Genomic DNA, 18,329 nt, shown 5'->3' on the forward strand with positions numbered 1-18,329 from the left:
GCCTCTGCCCCTCAAGTGCTGTGATTAAAGGTGTGCGCCGCCACCACCTGGCAACATTTTTATCAAGAGAAAAACCAAAAACATTATCTATGGGAAGGCTTACTTACAGATGGTGTATCCACAGACTCATGTTACTATATTTCACTGTTAATATTAATTAATATTGGCTCAGAGGATTCATGCATTTTGGCAAAAATGCTTCCCCTTGAAAGCCTACGCTTTTCAAACAGTAACCATTTGTCCCCTAGTTACCTGAACATAAGTTTCCCAGTCTTGTCTGCCACATTTAAAGTCCTCAATAGCTATATATGATTACTAATGACAAGAAGAGTGAAGACACAGCACTGTTGTTGAATGTGTAGGGTGACCCCTCATTAAAATTGGTCTGTGGCTGCAAATAAAGTATTTGGGAATTTCTGTTTACCCAAATGTCTTTGCTTTGACCTCAACGTCATAAGCAACACTAAGATTATCTTCAGAGGACATTAGGCTTAATCTCAGGTCATCAGTCTTCAAGGCAGTCACACAGGCCCTCCATCTAATTGCAAAACTGAGAATGTGGAGTCAGATGGCAGCAAGAGTATGGGTACCAACCAGACAGACGGGAACTGTAACTGAACATGTAGGCACAAATGCCCTTCCTAGCACCCTTGCTTTGGATAGTTGTGTAAGATTACGACCATTCCCAATAACTGGATAGTCTATCCTTTGCCATGCACCAGTGCCAGTCAAGACCAGAGTGCATACATGATAAGCCCATGACTCAAAAGAAACCACCACAACAAAAAGGATTGTACTATTTAGATCCCTATTGTGGAAATGAAGGCTAATTAAACATCTGTCATCAGTTGAGTCAGATAAGAAAATGAAAGCAGAATGGAGGACTTTCATGAAACTAGGAAAGATGTGGACACGACCTGAACCCCAGGCTATGCCCCGTCCCCTCACATGTATCCATTTCTCTTCCTTTCTTCGGCTTTACCCCACACTCCTTCCAACAAACACTGCTTTGACAAAATTCAAAAACCTTTTTGGCTTAGAAGGCCTAAAGATACCTCCATCTGACTGTGTGAAACCCTGCATGCAGAATGACCTCCATGCCCTGACCCTGCAGCACAATGTCATTCTGTCAACAAACAGCATGTCCTGTCAATCAGAAACAATGAGGCCAGTAAATTGTTCCTGCATGCCACAGAAACTCCACTGCCAGGTCAAGACTACCAGAGGCCAATGAATGATGGAAAGACACCAGATTCCGTGTCGAGATTGCTCTATTTTATTCTTGATCACCACATTCAATGTCGAAGAAGGCACCCAACACCTGAAATCTCTGTAATGAGTCAGCCGTGCAGAGAGCGAAAACCAGGCAGAGGATTTACTGAGTTGAAATGCTTGAGAGAGCAAACTAAAACAATTCCCCTGAAATCTCAACTCCCCGGCTTAAGCAAGTGTATATCTGGTTTCTTAACATCCTGTATTTTGTGAACTATAGTTCAAAGAGAAAAACAGTCATCTTTAAAACGAATATGAAAGAGTTTAGCCAGCCTTAGAACAAGGGTAAATCATGCATTCTTGAATCCTTGACAGGAAGGTCACAGAAAAGGCCCCTGCAGGTGGCAGGGGGCCTTCCAGTCACAAAGGCTCTCAAATGTAGACTTTTAGAGCTCATCTCTAAATGAGGTTGTCTGTAAGACTGTCCCTGAAAAAGAGTGGGGGCAGGGGGAACTGAAGGATGTCCACTGGAATTTGAAACTGGTCCCTCACTGTTCGACCATGCTGCTTCTATTGTGCCTCAGACTGATTGTGTTTGGTAAACCCTAAAAACAACGGAAGTTCTTCTGCATCACGTCAATCAGCAGGCTATGTGTAAAACTGAACAACTCAAAAAAAAAAAACCTGCCATGTCAGCTTTCCACTTCTCAACATAATAAAAAAAAAAAGAAGAGACCTGAGCCTCTGACATTTAAGGAGCTCTAGCATACAAGCCTCAGTTCAGAGTTACATGTTGGAAAAATAGGAAATGTGCTCTGTGGAAAAGGGAGAGAAGAAAAAAAGCCCAAGAACAGGTTGTGGGCAGCACAGGACGGGGCACACTGTAAAAGCAAATCACTCTTGCTGAAAAGACTTCATGGCTTATCAAGTTTCCACAGCAAGACAGCTGACACCCAACCCCCCATCCCACCCCCTCACACCCTACTCCCCACCCACCCTTCCATTCCCCCACCCCCAACTCGGCCACTTGTTTTGGGAGTTGTGAAAGGGAAAAAAGGATAGCTGATGTAATACTGAGAATGTGGCTTCTGGTATTTCTCTTGGAATTCCTTTTCTACTGAGAGAAAAGGGAAATGCCTGGAGAAGGAAAAGCCTGGAAATGGGATTAGCAGCATACTGGCAGCCAAGGGAGCAGAGCTGCCAAGGGACACTTGCCAAAGGGGCAGTCTCGCCCCACAAATGAGCACCGCCCCCACGAAAATGGAGTGCCACTCAGACGGATGCAGGGGTGGGGGTGGGGTGGCAGGGGGCGGGGCTGATGGAGCCGTCTACCTGCCAGATGAGGGTGACCCTGTGTGCAGTTTAATCCTTGACTGCATCCCAGTGCAACAAGAATAAACATAAGAAAACATGTCAGTTTCAGAGAGTATTTTATCTGCAAAATGTCTTGAAATTCTTAGAAACATGGATAGATGTTTCTAATAATTTAGTTTTTTCCTCAGTCTCAGGGCGACAGGCATGAACCTCAGGGTTTCATGTAGCCCAGGCTGGCCTCAAACTCACTATATAAAGGTCAAGGATGACCTTTAACTCATGATCATCCTGCCTCAGTTTCCCAAGTGCTAAGATAAGAGGTGTCAGACTCAGTTTATTTTAATACTTAAGACTAAATATAGTCACTTAAGAGGGACAGTTAGGCTGGGCGGTGGTGGCGCACGCCTTTAATCCCAGCACTCAGGAGGAGGAAGCAGGCAGATCTGTGAGTTCGACGCCAGCCTGGGCTCCAAAGCGAGTTCCAGGAAAGGTGCAAAGCTACACAGAGAAACCCTGTCTCGAAAAACCAAAAAAAAAAAAAAAAAAGAAGGACAGTTAGGCCACAGGCATACCTTGGGACACGGTGCTGATATTTAAAAACCTAAAATTGACTGTGTATGGGAGCACATGCCTATAATCTCAGAACTCAGTGGGCAGAAGCAAAAGGATAAATAAATAAATAATAAACAGCTACATTACTTCAGATACCACAGAGACAATTTCCTCATTTTTTTTAATATTTTTTAAGATTTATTTATTTATTATGTATACAGAAGAGGGTGCCGGATCTCATTACAGATGGTTGTGAGCCACCATGTGGTTGCTGGGAATTGAACTCAGGACCTCTGGAAGAGCAGCCAGTGCTCTTAACCTCTGAGCCATCATCTCTCCAGCCCGGATTATTTTACTGAATACAAAAATTCAGCATTTGACAGCATGTAAACCCAACTCTCATAGTTCTCACTAACACTAAGAACGTTTCAAGAACTCCAAGTTAGTGACCAGCAAGACAATTTTGCCTTCACACTGACTGTCCTCATATTATTTAATTAAAAAAAAAACATTTCCAAGTTGAATTTGCAAATGTAGCCAAGTGACCATCTGACTACGGATAGTTACTAAGATCAATTATATTCAATAGTTAGATTCTAGCCCAATGTTGATAGTAAAAACTGCTTGTAACTTCATTAGATTTATCCAAATTCAGCGTTTTTTAAGAAATTGGAATAAAATTTTAGGATTTTCAGAAGAAATACTTTCCTAAAACAAAGTGTGTGTGTGTGTGTGTGTGTGTGTGTGTGTGTGTGTGTGTGTGTGTTCACCCACATGTGTACATGCCACAATGAGTGTACGGAGGTCAGAGGCTGAGTCTCTCCTTCCACCATGTGGTCTAGGAACTAACTCAATTCAGCAGCAAGCCCCACCACCACCTGGCCCTGGTCCCTTCCCTCAAGAGGTTTGCTTATGCTGATTTTCAGTGTTTCAAAACCAACATGGCTCTACGCCCTCATTTACGTTTATATCCATGAATAGGAACGGAGTTGAAGGGTTATAAAATGGAGACCATGATGGAGAGAAAGAGGTATTGTGGAGGGGTAGGCACAAGACAGCGTGACAAAGTAGGAAACATGTTAAGACGGTGGGCAAGAGTACAGTAAGCACTCAGGGAGATGGGTAGAAGGAGAGTCAGCAGGAAGAAATTTTGTCTGACAACGCTGTATCACAACCCCACGGTACTCATGCTAACTTAAAAACAAAGAAGGACACCAGCACTGCCAGGGCCTCTAAATATTTCCCAAGGGAGCAAGCAAATCAGCGGGTGAACAGGGGCATGTCACTGGTCAACTCCCCTCTCCAGCTTGTCACTTCACCACAGCCTGGGGCTGAAACTGTCCTGGTGTCAGAGTGTGTAGTCCCTCTGGCACACTCTGATGAACTACTTGCAGCTCCTAGCTGCCACTTACCAGTGCAGGTACGGCTGTCATTGACGTTGATGATGTGACTTGGGGGACAAAAACATTCTCCCCCGAATGGTGTCTGGTGGCATTGGTACTCACAGTTTAGAAAAGGGCAGTTACCCATACCTAAACAGAGAAAAGGAAAGAAGCTCTTAAGTGGACAGACTATGACAAGACCAAGTTGGCCTAATAACTCCCAGATGGAAACACCAAATGAGCAGTTTGCAGTAGATCGAGAAAACCAGCCACCTTCCTGCAATATTATTTAGCAAATGCTTCCTTAGGGTTCCTTAAACCCCCTTTTTTTTAATGTTATAACAACTGTTATGTGTGGGCCTAAGTGGTTCCTAGTGATTAATGGTACCCATTGATGAAAAATTGGTTACTAAGCTTTGGTAGTCATAACTTGGCTGGCTTCAAATAGTTGGGTTTCAGGAGGTTAATTTTTTTCTTTGTTATTGTCTGTTTTCTAAACTTTGAATGATGATCACATACCATTTGTTTATTCTGAACTTTCATAATAAATCTTGCAAATTAAATGAAGGGGCATTTAGATATAAGAAGTGTTGTTTGTTGGCGGGCAGTGGATGGTGGGGTCCTTGGAATTAAAATTACATGTACTCATCTGTGAAATCAATTGAGTTAGTGTCCAAATGATAAGATCAAGTTCAAAATTGTATTCCCCTCTGAGATGTGAGATGTTCTCAGAATAAATGGGCTAATTGGAGGAAGGAGATAAAAAGGGTGTGGTTTTATCACTGGAAAATATTACCTATCCTAAGAAGCAAGGGAAGGGAACCAAACACACACACTCTAGGAACCAGAAGTTCCTTTTTTCTAGGACATCCAATAAGATTGGTATAAAGCAAAAATATCAAATATATGAAACAGGACAGAGGACAGAGTTCAGTGGGTAGGGCATTTGCATCACACTAAGCCCTAGTATCCCACGAAATAAAAATCTCCCATGCGTTAGAATCATCATAGTTGTTATTGAAACAATTTTCCCTGTTGTCGTGTACTTTCATTCCATTCTGGACTCAGCCAAGCATGACACTTGCAGAAATTTAAACATGCTCGAATGCTAGGCCTTACTCTTCGCACCATTGTCAAACCAAGCCTGGCTTTGTATAGGCAAGAACCACCATGAGAAACAATAAATGTTTGTCCCTGGAGCAGCCATTTTGTTGTGCCGGTGTTAACTGATATCGTTGGCATTTGAGAATCTGCTCTGAAAACATCCCGTATACAGTTCCCACACTCACTACAGTATCTTCCAATCGTGGAGTTATTTTCATCTTCTCCATCTGGGCAGTCTGGAACTCCATCACAAATTTTATCCATTGAGATGCATCGCCCAGACCCTAGGCATGCCCACTCTCTTGGGTAACAGGTATGATAACGGTGATCACTTTCTGAAAAGGAAGAAAGGAGAGTTATAGACCACCCTAGGTAGGGATTGTGCCACTTCTGATGACCCATGGTAAAAAGAAGACATGGGCTGGGTGAAACACAAAAATCCAGACAAGCTCTCTGTTGCAGTAGAGTCCTGGTATCCTCTAGGATCATATAACTTCTTTTGAATGAGGCAGCCAACAAACATTGATCACCAAAGGAAAATGACAGCTCAAACATGGGAAGGTGCCAGGCGGTGATGTCGCACACCTTTAATCCCAGCACTTGGGAGGCAGAGCAGGTGGATCTCTGTGAGTTCAAGACCAGCCTGGTCTACAGAGTGAGTTCCAGGAAAGGCACCAAAGCTACACAGAGAAACCCTGTCTCAAACAAACAAAAACAAAAATAAAAAATGGGAAGGTGTGCTCACTTTGGTAGCACATATACTAAAAAAATGGGAAGGCCACCCTCTGGAACACAGAAACATAGAATGAGTAGATGCTTCCAGAATAGCAAGCAGTGAAACCTGCTGTGTGGACAAACATAGATAACTGAGAACTGTGGGAGGAACCGCTGGTAACAGCAGCACACTGAACACCGGGGCAATTTCCTTCTCAAATGACAATTTATGGGAAGCTGCCTACACCTGCCCATCCTGAATTCCATTCCAATGTTCCCAGCACGGCCCATCTTTCAGTGACTCAAAAATAGAAGCTCACATGTTATCACAGGCCTAAGGCATTTTCAAAGGCTCTAAAGTCTAAAACAAATTACATTTTCCCTCCTTCCCTGGCTTATTACTTTTGCATCAGTAAGACAAGAAGTCTTGAAAGGAAAACAAAGCCTTTAATCCCAGCACTCGGGAGGCAGAGCCAGGCAGATCTCTGTGAGTTCGAGGCCAGCCTGGGGTACCAAGCGAGTTCCAGGAAAGGCGCAAAGCTATACAGAGAAACCCTGTCTCGAAAAACCAATAAAAGAAAAAGAAAAAAAAAAGAAAGGAAAACAAAAGTGGTCTGGAGAGATGGCTCAGTGGTTAAGAGCACTGGTTGCTCTTCTAGAGGTCTTGAGTTCAATTCCCAGCAACCACGTGGTGGCTCAGATCCATCTATAATGAGATCTGGTGCTTCACATACATAAGATAAATCTTTATATACATAAAATAAATCTTAAAGAAAAAAAAAGGCATAAAGAAGGACAAGAAACTGTCCTGCCTACTTTTCCTTAGAGATGGGAAGGAGAGGATTATGATTCTTGATGGGATTCATGTCTAGTCCTTACCACATCCGTCTTCATCACCAGAATCTTGGCAGTCATCATCTCCATCACAGACCCAGTTCTGATTGATGCACTGGCCGTTGGAGCAAGTGAACTGGTGGCCTCCACAGGTGTTATAGGCTGGAAGAGAGCAACAGAGCAATACAGAGGCACAGTCCCTGGGGAAAAATCAAAGTGCTCATCCACTCCCTACCTTCAGCTCCCAGAAACTGATGTTTCTACATCAGTTTGAGCCTTACTAGCTTGACAAACATGGTGGGGGGGAGGAAAAAGAAAAAGAGGCAAAAATAATAGCAGCTTTGCCTCAAGGAAATGAACTCAGGTGCTAGAGAACAGAGCTGTGCAGTGACCAAGATGCTAGCCATGCCCACACTCAGCATTTACTGCCTTTACCAAAAGCATTAACTGTCATCTACACTGATGGAGTCACCCATCCCACAGTGCCTAACTCTCTTGAATGCCCAGATTCCAAGAAGAAAATCATGCCTAACTCCCAGAAAAACAGGGAGATGGGGCACCAGCCAATCAAAGCAGGTGAGAGATTATTGTAGTAAGTAGACAACCCCAGGAAGCTGGTGACTCGTAGGAGCTGGTAAAATGGTTATCATCATGTCTTCTTACAATATTCCAAGAAAGGAAGTTCAGAGTACATCTAAGACCCAGAGACATTTGCTGGGTCAGAAAGATACAGAGATAATGAAAGTCATTCACAACATAGAAACTTTCCTGGACTTCTAACTTTAATGCAGTGGAAATTTCAAAATTGGAGCTAGAACCATTGTTAGGAGGAAGCTCCCTTTTCTCTCAAGGTCTACTATCAATGTCAGAGTCCTGTGACATGTTGTGACTTGCCACTCTGTCTCAAAGAATGTAAGAAAGAATGCAAGCTATCAGCAACTTTTGCCTCTACTGAGATCCCTGGAGGAACCCAGGTCAAGCAATACTAACGAGGTTGCAGCAATAGTACTTCCATTATCTTTTGGCTTCATCTGCCATCAGAGACTTCTTTGAGGGAAAAAATGCAGTCTGTTAGTATCTGGGAGAGGAAGAAGTAAGTACCCCTCATCACATGACCCAGCCTGAGGAAATGCCCTTACTGCAATTGTGTTCATCGCTGTTGTCTTCACAGTCATTGTCATGGTCACAGACATAGGCACGAAGGATGCACTCTCCACTGCCACATTCAAATTCCTTGTGTGAACACAGTGCAGCTGAGACACAAGGTTAAAAAGAGAAAGAAAGAGATCATTTCAATTGAACTGTCACCTTCTAATTTCATTGGAAGATTCTACCTCATATTTTAAAAGTAACGTATTAGGCAGCAGCCACTGATACAACCAGTCCATGGGGAAAATCAAGGGACTGATTTGTAGCTTCTGCCAAAATTCATGGTGAAAAAACTCCCACTGGTGGATGATTTCAAACAATGAATTAATATGGATCCAGTGAACACAGGCTTGGGAAGAATTATATGTATTTGTTCCTCTCAAGTCAGTATAAGCCAGTGTCAACTGACCACCGCACACACCTCTAAGGCACGTGACTTACTGCAGTTAGCTTCGTCTGAGGAGTCTCTGCAATCAATTTTCTGATCACACTTCTGACTCGTGTTATAACAGGCTCCATTGGCACAAGTGAGTTGATCACATATTGGATAATCTGTTGTGAGAAAAAAAAAAAAATAACGAATCCTTTTAATGAACATTTCCTTCAGTTGGCTGCAATATGCTAGGTACTGAATGTGAGATGGTCCCTGACCTCCTGGGAACAGTCGGGGGAGGGACAAGTGCACTAACCAAACAAAGCCACACACAGCAAATGACATACAAATGAAGAAATCACCCAAACTTCACCACAGGAACATGTGGGAACCAAGAGGTAGCTCCCTAAAGATGTGTGTGTACTTTTAAGATGAAAGCTGAAGAATTGTAAAATGATTCAAAATGGAACTCCTTCCTATATAACACAAATTACATCCTAGGAAAACCCACGTAATGCTACACACGCTCTGGAAAATGAAGGGCCATTTCTCTCACTGGAGGGGGAAAAAGAGAGCAAGTCTAGAGACCAGGAGACCTTGGCCAAGAGCAGAGAAAATAGCCAGGGGTTATTTACTCAACCTGCTCATTTTCTGTCTATATATATGACTAATGCCACACAGGGTAGACAGTCCTAAGAAAACAACGTCCAGCAAACAGCTTTAAAAAGCACGGTTGCTCCTCAAGCATGTGTCATTGTCATACCTTGGTCTCCATGGAGACTGGCACCAGGATCATACTGTGAGTATCAAAACCCAAAGAGTCCTGAGTCCCTCATATAAAATAGTGCAGATTTGTGCACAATCTACATCAATCCTCCCCGCACATCTCATGTATCTTAGGTGGCTTGTAACTCTTCATATAGTGAAAATGCCTGCGGATACTTGTCATACTATGTTATTCAGACAGTAACAACAAAGGGAAAGTCACTACCTTAGTACAGATGTCTTCAACCTTGAAGTTGGCAGAATAAACAAATGTGACTGAAGAGTTGCTACAATACATACATATATACATACACACACATGCATGCATGACAAACACATACATACATACATACGTACATAAACACAGGCATATATACACATATATATGCATACATATAAATCTATCTACACGGTCACATCAATATTAACTAGATGCTTAACCTAGATTTCTGAGTCATAGCAGAAAATCAATGTCCATTGCAGGAGTGGCAGGCTGTCTGTCTGTCCTGTGTGTCCTTTACATAATGACACTCTTGAGCTCATGGATCCTGTCTTACTTATTTTAGAGTCAAGAACTGAAACACCCTCAGTGTATTAAAAAAGAAAAAAAAATTCACTACTACCTGGGATGGTAGCTCAGAACTGTGACTCCAGGAAACCGAGGCAAGAGGATTAATTTTTTAAGTTTAATGAAAGAAAGCCTGGACTACATAGTAAGTTCCAGGCCAGCTAGAAACAGAGTGAAACTCTGCTTTTAAAAAAAGGAAGAAAGAAAGAAAGAAAGAAAGAAAGAAAGAAAGAAAGAAAGAAAGAAAGAGAGAGAGAGAAAGAAAGAAAGAAAGAAAGAAAGAAAGAAAGAAAGAAGGAAGGAAGGAAGGAAGGAAGGAAGGAAAGAAAGAAAGAAAGAAAGAAAGAAAGAAAGAAAGAAAGAAAGAAAGAAAGAAAGAAAGAAAGAGCGAGCCAGGCAGTGATGGCACATGCCTTTAATCTCAGCACTCGGGAGGCAGAGCCAGGCGGATCTCTGTGAGTTAGAGGCCAGCCTAGGCTACCAAGTGAGTTCCAGGAAAGGTGCAAAGCTACACAGAGAGACCCTGCCTCAAAAAACAAAAAGAAGGAAAGAAAGAAAGAAAGAAAGAAAGAAAGAAAGAAAGAAAGAAAGAAAGGAAGAAAGGAAGGAAGGAAGGAAGGAAGGAAGGAAGGAAGAAGAGGAAAGTGAGGAAGACAGGGAAGATAAGGAGGAAAGAGAAAGAACTGGTCACTATTGCCACTGAGTTTCCTATCCTAGGTAGGCATCTTAGTTAAATGACTTATTTTTTAATGTCTGCTTTGCTTTGTTACTTTTTTTTCATTTTGTGACAAGGTCTTGCTATGTAGCCCAAGCTAGCCTGGAATTCAATGTGTAGGTCAGGCTGGCCTCAACTCAGGATCCCCGTTTCAGCTACCCTAGTGTTGGGATTACAGGTGTGTGGCACCACATCTTATATAATGTTCTGTATGTCCTTCACACAAGTGTGTTCTCCTCCTGGGTCTGATTATCTTTCTCATTGAGGATTATTTTCCTTGTGATTCTCAAGTTGTTTTCAGACTTATTTTTAACCAAGGAAAAGGCAAGTTTCAAAGTGAGATAGATAGCACATCCTTACCTTGAAGCTAAAACTATGTATGCTGAAGAAGCCAACTTGAGATTTTACAAACATGGTCCCAAAGTCTTTTCAAGCAAAAGCTGTGTACAGAATCCTTGCTAAGCTAAATTCATCCTGTCCTGATGTTAAAAATAACCTCAAACAATCTTTTCCCAGTTTTCTATAGTAAGAGAATTATCCTAAATCCTTTCAGATTCCAGAGCTAGGCCAGTAACTGTTCTTCCATATCTGAGTTTTCCAAGTTGCACGAAGTCACTAATCACATAACTTCAACAGAAGGGTCTTTACCAGAGCGGCCCTTAGTTGCTGCAACATGAAAGTGTCCTAGGTGTCAAGAGCTCACTTGCCCTTCTCACTTTATAAGGGAAATGGACAGCCACAGGGAATGGACGGCCACAGGGATGCTTTTGATACTCTGGGAAAGAAAGGGTATGTAATCTGAAACCTTTGGAGGAAAAAAAGGTTTCCCCACACAACAGGTATCTTGGTGGCAGCCATGAGTACTCTGCAGCTATGGAAGGGACATCCCTAGGGCCCAAGTGTTTGAAGGACCCATAAACTCTAATGAAGGGTGGTTCAGTGTTGTTACAAAAAAAAAAAAAAAAATACATTGGTGGACCAAAGGTCAAAGTGCCCACAACTCAGCATGTGATCATGTCTGGTACACAGTAACTGAGCATATTGCTCTGAAAAACAGTGTTCTTTAAAAAAAAAAAAAAAAAAAAGGAAAAAGAAGATGAAGAACATGCTAGACCCTTATCTAAGAGAATGCAAAGGAAGCAATGGAGTAGGTTGTCAAATGTCACCATCTGCTTGCTCTCTGCAACCTTCTACTTCTGAAAACTAAATTCATAAGATCAAACATGAAAAACAAAACAGGCTAACTACAACTTTCAATTTGTCCAGAACTTTATTTTACTATAGCCCAAAACTGAGTTCATACTTAAAGTGCTGTTTTCCTTTCATTATGGGGATGCTGTGCTTTGCAAAAGTGCCTTTAATTGACCACACTGTTTATTAATTCTGCCTCCCAGAGATGCCAATGACCAGGTGAGGGCCTCACTGAAATCCCTCACCCCTTAACCCCCCACCACCACGTGCTAGAGAGTTCCAGGAGTCAACATGTTATCTAGCCTTCTGAGTGCAGCATCAAGCCGAAAGCCAGCTCTCTGCCAGCCCTCAAGACAGATAAGCCTCCTGTCAGAGGGAAAATTTATTTGGGTTTGGACTGTGGCTACCACATTTAAGGTGATTGTTATGGCTAGGAAGGATCTGGAATCAATGTGCTGGGCAGGGCTCTTGTTTTCTCCAACCATAAAACTTAAAGGAGATTTTAATCAGTATCCACTGACAAGGCCCTTTCCCCGAAGCTAACAGGGCCAGCTTGATGTCATCAGGGTGGTATCAGGATGGCCGAGGTCAGCACTCAGCACTCCGAATGAAGAACAAACAGCTATTTTGTCTCCATCTAAGATGATAATGAATCAAACAAAGGAGGACAACGCCCAACCACAAAGCCTGTACACCTTCTGGTCTGTGTGTAGGTAACTTGAGGTGTAATCCCCCCTATGGATATCCACCTGTAGGAAACAGGTCCAAATTTCCAGGTCCAAATGTTAAAAATGATAAGGAGTTTCAAGCTAAGCCATAAACATGAAGCCATAATTTGAGAGCTTATATATTTGGCAAACCTACACCTAATCTTATACACCATGGAGCTAAGTCATCCAATGACCATGGTGTCTTGCAAAATTGTCAAGCCAAGAAAGTACAATGCCAGGAAACAACTCCTGAGAACACTGGCTTCTTTCTGGACCTTGTTGACAGGAAAGACTGACGAGGGACAGTTAATGAAGACAAAAATGTCACCCTGCTCCTTCCTTTTCTCCTGTCCCAATGGAGTGACTCATTCCCCACAGACTGACATGTACCACAAAACATGCATACAACATTGTTCTCCCCTTAAATGGCTTGATTTTGTGCAAGAAGCTTTCATGTTATAGTTACATAAGCAAGAAGGTCCATGCATGATGGCACCAGATCTAGAGGGCCAGCCCATCTACTTAGTGAAGTATGGGACTGCTAGGACTATACAGAGACTGTCTCGAAACCAAACCAGAATCAAGAGAGAAGCCATCTGAATACAGTAGAGTGTCTGAACCTCCAAGATTGGGATCATTCACCCCAGAAGACACAGCTCTAAGATAATAGTCTTCATTATCCTACAAATACTGTAAGAACACAGACAAGAAGGCACAGACTTTCAGTCTCAGGATCTGGGAAGCGAGGCAGGTGGGGGAGTTGAGGCCAGCTTGATCCACATAGTGAATTCCAGGCCAGCCAAGACACAAAGACCCTGTGGAAAAGGAAGGGAGGGAGGGAGGGAGGGAATGAGGGAGGGAGGGAGGATAAATGGGGGAGGAAGAGGGGAGACTGGGAGAAAGGACAAGATAGAAAGAAAACTAAGTAACTCAAGGCAGTGAGATTCTTTCTCTTAACTTCCCATCTGCTTTAGGAAGCCTGGAAAGTTGAGGCCAACTCCGCAGTCTAACCTCCTGGCGTATTCTACAAAGATGCCAATTTGATATGTAAAGTCCCCAATTCCAACCTAGCATCTGTGTGCACTGGCCTGAGATTAGACTCAGAATGTGCCTGAGAACAGCCCAGAGAGCTGCTTCATTCAGCCCTCCTCCCACATGCAAACATACACACAAACTTGCCACATAAACTCTAATAAGAACAAATAGTGCAAAGTCTGCCAGAGTACAAAAACTATCCTTGTGTTACACACATTCCTGTGCACACATTTATAACATACAGCACATTTGGTGGCACTGTTCCAATATAGAAGGACTAGTGGAGCTACGTGTTGTCAGAGCCTTGGTCCTATTCCTATCTCGTCCTCATGATTATTCCCAGTAGCCAGCTGCACCGCCAAATCGTAAAAGTGGCCCTAATCCAAGAGTGTGGTTTAGCCCAGCTGCCAGGAGGCCAAGTCAGTGCGCGGACCAGGCGTCCACAGAGCACTGCCTTCATCTCAGTATTCTATTCTTTTCCCTTCCATCTACCCTGTACCATCCTATTTCACACTTGAAATACTGAAATCCACCTTCTTAGGTCTGAGTTTAAACAAAAACAAATACAGTGACATGCATCTGTAACCCTGCACTCAGGAGACTTGGGCAGGGGCCTTGAGCTCAAGTTTGAGGACAGCTTAGACTACATAGCAGACCCTATTGAGGCGTGGGGGGGGGGGGAGCGGTGAGGGAGAAGAGAGAGAGAGAATGGCAAGTTAAATCAAAACTCTTACAGCCTTTAAATGGTGTCAGACTATCATGTATAATGAATATATTTATAATGTACTAATACAGCTGGCCATGGTGGCACATGCTTGTAACTCCATTACTCTGAAAGAGATCTATACAACGCATTCCAGGCTAGGTTGGGCTACATAGAAAACTCATGTCTCAAAAACCCAAATTAATATAAGAAAAAAAATCACTGTTACTTTATACCACAAATATCAAGGCACTTTAGATGGAGCTATGTAATAAAACTCCTGATCATGTGGAATTCTCGTTCTGTTTAAAGGGTTGGAATAACAGACAACATAAATGCTATCCAGAATATTACAAAATAATAACTCAAGAACCATTATGTGTATAAACAAAACGTTGGTGACTGCAGACATTGACAAAAATCCTCCCGAAGTTGGATCGTTTGCAGGCCAGCAGGGCTATATAGTGATAGCATATCTCAAAAAAAGAGAAAAGGAAGGCAGGAGTCCTTAAGGACAAGTGTGTGTGGCTTTGTTGTGACAGAGATAGAGGATTTGGGCAACAACTAACTGTGACCTTAACATTGTTATAAAGATAGGAGATATTTATAAAGTTCTTGTTTGATGGAAACTAAATTTAAAAGATTTTTTCCCCTCTTTTTCCTCAAATTGCAAGACCCAAAATCCTGGCTCGGTGTGAGACTGCTAAGCAGGTACAGCTGTACTGGGATGTGTGTGCCAGGGTCACTTGAACAAGGCTCATCAGGCATCGGATTGTGAACAGAGGCTGCAGAGCAATGTGTTCTTCCTGAGAGCCCTCACAGTCCAGCGAAACTTCAGCTGTCTTCATGACCCCACCAACTGCGGCCTCAGTTGGAGTTTCCGCAGTTAGGCATATAAAGAAAAAGGATTTAAATTCTGAAAAGAAAGTCAATAGAAATGAACCATCAGGGACAAAGCAGTCGCGGTTGTCCGCCGACCAAATACCTCCGCTGACCAGCAAGAAAGCCTCCATTGTGACGGGGATTTTACCCTTTCTTCAACATTCCTAAGTCACAAAGAGAGGGCTGCAAACCCACAATAATTAGCGATAGTTTGACTCGTACCAGAATCATTCCTATCTGGTGCTCAATAAAATGAAATAATCTTTTTCACTCCCCTGAAAAATGGCTACTATTTTTGAGCGACTGAAAGTCACTGTGGTATATTAAATGAATAACCCATAATTGGGGCATTGTTCTGATGTTTATCTAAGACTCTGCATGAGTGGTTTTGCTTGATGCTAATCCCATTACAAGTAAATGGACTGCAGTTTTCAATCTTTCTGTTCCTTTAAAAGAAGAAATGGGCAAGCTGTTTAATATCAGGTACCGTTTCACAGATGACCAGATTGAGTAATAAAATAACTGGAGGGGAGGGAGGAGAGCCTGCACTGTACCTATTTCAAAGCTTTTAACACAGGTAGAAATATTCCTCAAGGTTTAGAATAACCAACAGTACATGAAAATACAGCAGGCAAAAAGGCCAGATGCATTCATTAAGCATCTCTTATGTCGTAGACAATTTATGTGAGGGGGTGGCGCAGGAGGCCTGGCCTCAAATTCAGGAGTCCACCTGCCTCACTCAGCCTCCCAAGTTCTGGGATTACAAACACGCATCACTAATGCCTATCTCATACTTTGAGGTCATAGATGAGCCATTTATTGGGCCCTTAATCCTTCTGCCTTTCTCCCATCCCATTCTCTACCTCCCCCCATCTCCACCTCCCTAAGGAGACTCCAGCACATCATTCTTTGTTCTGGAAAGGAATTCCTGGAATGGACACAAGGTGTTCTATCTTGGAGGGCAATGTCTTGGCTTTAGAAACTTGAAAGAGTAGGGATCATAACATAGAGGTCTGGTCTCACTGGCAGAGCTACAAATAATAGAGCCAAGCTTCTTGGTCTTCAACTATTAGGGAAATAAATTATCTGGAGTTTTTCTACATCCATTATTGTCTGAGTTATCTCTAAGTATCTGATAGATCATGACCCATTTCTGATACAACCTTATCTTCTGAGAAAAGGGAAACATAAGTCATAATCATAATCTTGTTTTGCATTTGTCCATGAGCAATGACTTCTGGGTAGAATAATTACAGAAGCAAGAGAAAATGTGCCTGGCTTCTGGTTAAGCCTCGCTTAAACCTTGACCACACAGGAAGCATGTCCAGGTTGATGTTTAAAACAGCTAAGCATCACTGATGAACTGGATCTCAGCAATGATTATCACTAAGCCATTAACATAGACAGCTTGACACAGCACGCTATACAGAGGATTGTTGCTTTGATACAACATCCTCTTCTAGAAGGTCCATGCATCTGTTCTGCCTATGAGTCATTTTCAGCTGGAGCAGCAAGAGAGTGGTCAGTACTCAGGAGGCAGAGGCAATGAGACCTTGTCATTGCAAAACTCCTTAAGTAAAGGAGATTTCCTTAAGGCCAATGTGCACTGAAGAGAGCCTGACATGTCTCATTCCAGAGGCAGGGATCTAGACTATGAATCTCTCTCCTCACCTCACCAAGCCCTTGCACTGAAAGAACATCTGTGTTTCAAAGAGTGTTTTGGGTCTGGTGGGATGGCTCAGTAAATAAAGTCACTGGCCACCAGGTCAAAGACTTGAGTTTAATCCCCAGAACCCACATGGGGAGAACCTCCCCATGTGCATGTGGATGTATACACACACACACACACACACACACACACACACACACACACACACACACACAATTAATTAATTAATCTAAAAGCTCAGTTCCTTCCTCTTCTCTTTCTCACTGTGGCTACTTGCATGCTCGTATCCCACCCAGTTTTTCCCCAAAAGATCCAAAGCAAGTTGTACTAGCAACATTGGCCTTGGCTGGAGTTTACTCACATGGACACCCTCCAAAGACTGCCTCGTCTGCCTTTCACTCTCTCAAAGTAGCATTCCTTCAGCCGCAGTGCATTTGGAATAAAGCTTCATTTTTACACATTTGTAAATAAGGGGTAAAGAAAGACACAGCCTGTGGTCTGGTGGCACAAGCTTCTGATGTTCTCTTTGTGAAAGATAGCCCATTCTCCTTCTGGTAGTGGCCAGACTCTGAACATGGCAGTCTACCCTTTGATGCTTTAGTTCCTATATTTGCAAGAAAGTATGATGCCTGACCTACTGTACTAATACTGGAATTCATAATGCTCTGAAATCACAGAGTGCCATAATATACCATTACCACCGTTGTGTGGTGGTAAGGGACCTAGTGTTTGCTTCACAAAGCAGCAACTCCTTGATTCGTGAACACACACTCCCACATCCTACCAATTCTAAAATAACCAGTGTCCAGTCAATCATCTGCATAATGTCCAAAGTGAAAGGAAACAGAAATGGCATTCCTGGTCCTCAAGCCTCCAGGATAGGGTTACAGAGGTGCACCACCGCACCTGGTGTTTGCAAGACTGGGGATCCACTCCAAGTCATGATGCATGCCAGGCAAACACTCAACCAACCAAGTTACATCCGCAGCCCAAATGTCTGTGTCCTTATATAGGGTCTCACTGTGTAACCCTGGCCAACCTAGAACTTGCTATGTAGACTTGGTGGCCCGCCTGCTTGCCTCTACTCCTGATCACACTCAGCACCTGACAGTTTTATATAAATTTCAAGGGAAACAGATCCCCTTTGCTTATTTTATAGTATACAATACAGCAGTTTCTATTTTGACTTATTATTTATACATTATACAGAGAATACTATGATTTATATGCCTTACTTTGTGGCAAACAGTTACAAACCAATCTAGCTAACATTATACAGAAATATGTTTTTAAAACATAACTATTTTCCAGATTACTCTGGAAAATATAGTCAACCAAAAGGAGAAAAATTAAGAAATTTTACCTAGAAACGTAACCAAAGCAATGTAATAAAACTATAGATTTTTTTTTTTTACCAAAATGGATTTTGTACTCTATTAGTCCAATGAGCTTTGGGA

At 42.6% G+C, this 18,329-nt stretch overlaps 1 protein-coding gene across 1 annotated transcript in view; it reads right to left on the reverse strand.

The window, feature by feature from the left end:
• Lrp2 (LDL receptor related protein 2) overlaps positions 1 to 18,329 on the reverse strand; it is a 148,855-nt gene that overhangs the window by 95,772 nt on the left and 34,754 nt on the right. The window contains exons 5-9 of the mRNA XM_036183041.1: positions 8,703 to 8,813; positions 8,252 to 8,365; positions 7,158 to 7,274; positions 5,750 to 5,899; positions 4,491 to 4,610 (exon numbers count right to left, since the gene is read on the reverse strand). Of these exons, the coding sequence (XP_036038934.1) occupies positions 4,491 to 4,610; positions 5,750 to 5,899; positions 7,158 to 7,274; positions 8,252 to 8,365; positions 8,703 to 8,813 (612 nt within the window). The remainder of the gene's footprint in view (positions 1 to 4,490; positions 4,611 to 5,749; positions 5,900 to 7,157; positions 7,275 to 8,251; positions 8,366 to 8,702; positions 8,814 to 18,329) is intronic.

This window comes from Onychomys torridus, chromosome 4 (genome assembly GCF_903995425.1).
Source record: "Onychomys torridus chromosome 4, mOncTor1.1, whole genome shotgun sequence".
Taxonomy (NCBI): domain Eukaryota; kingdom Metazoa; phylum Chordata; class Mammalia; order Rodentia; family Cricetidae; genus Onychomys; species Onychomys torridus.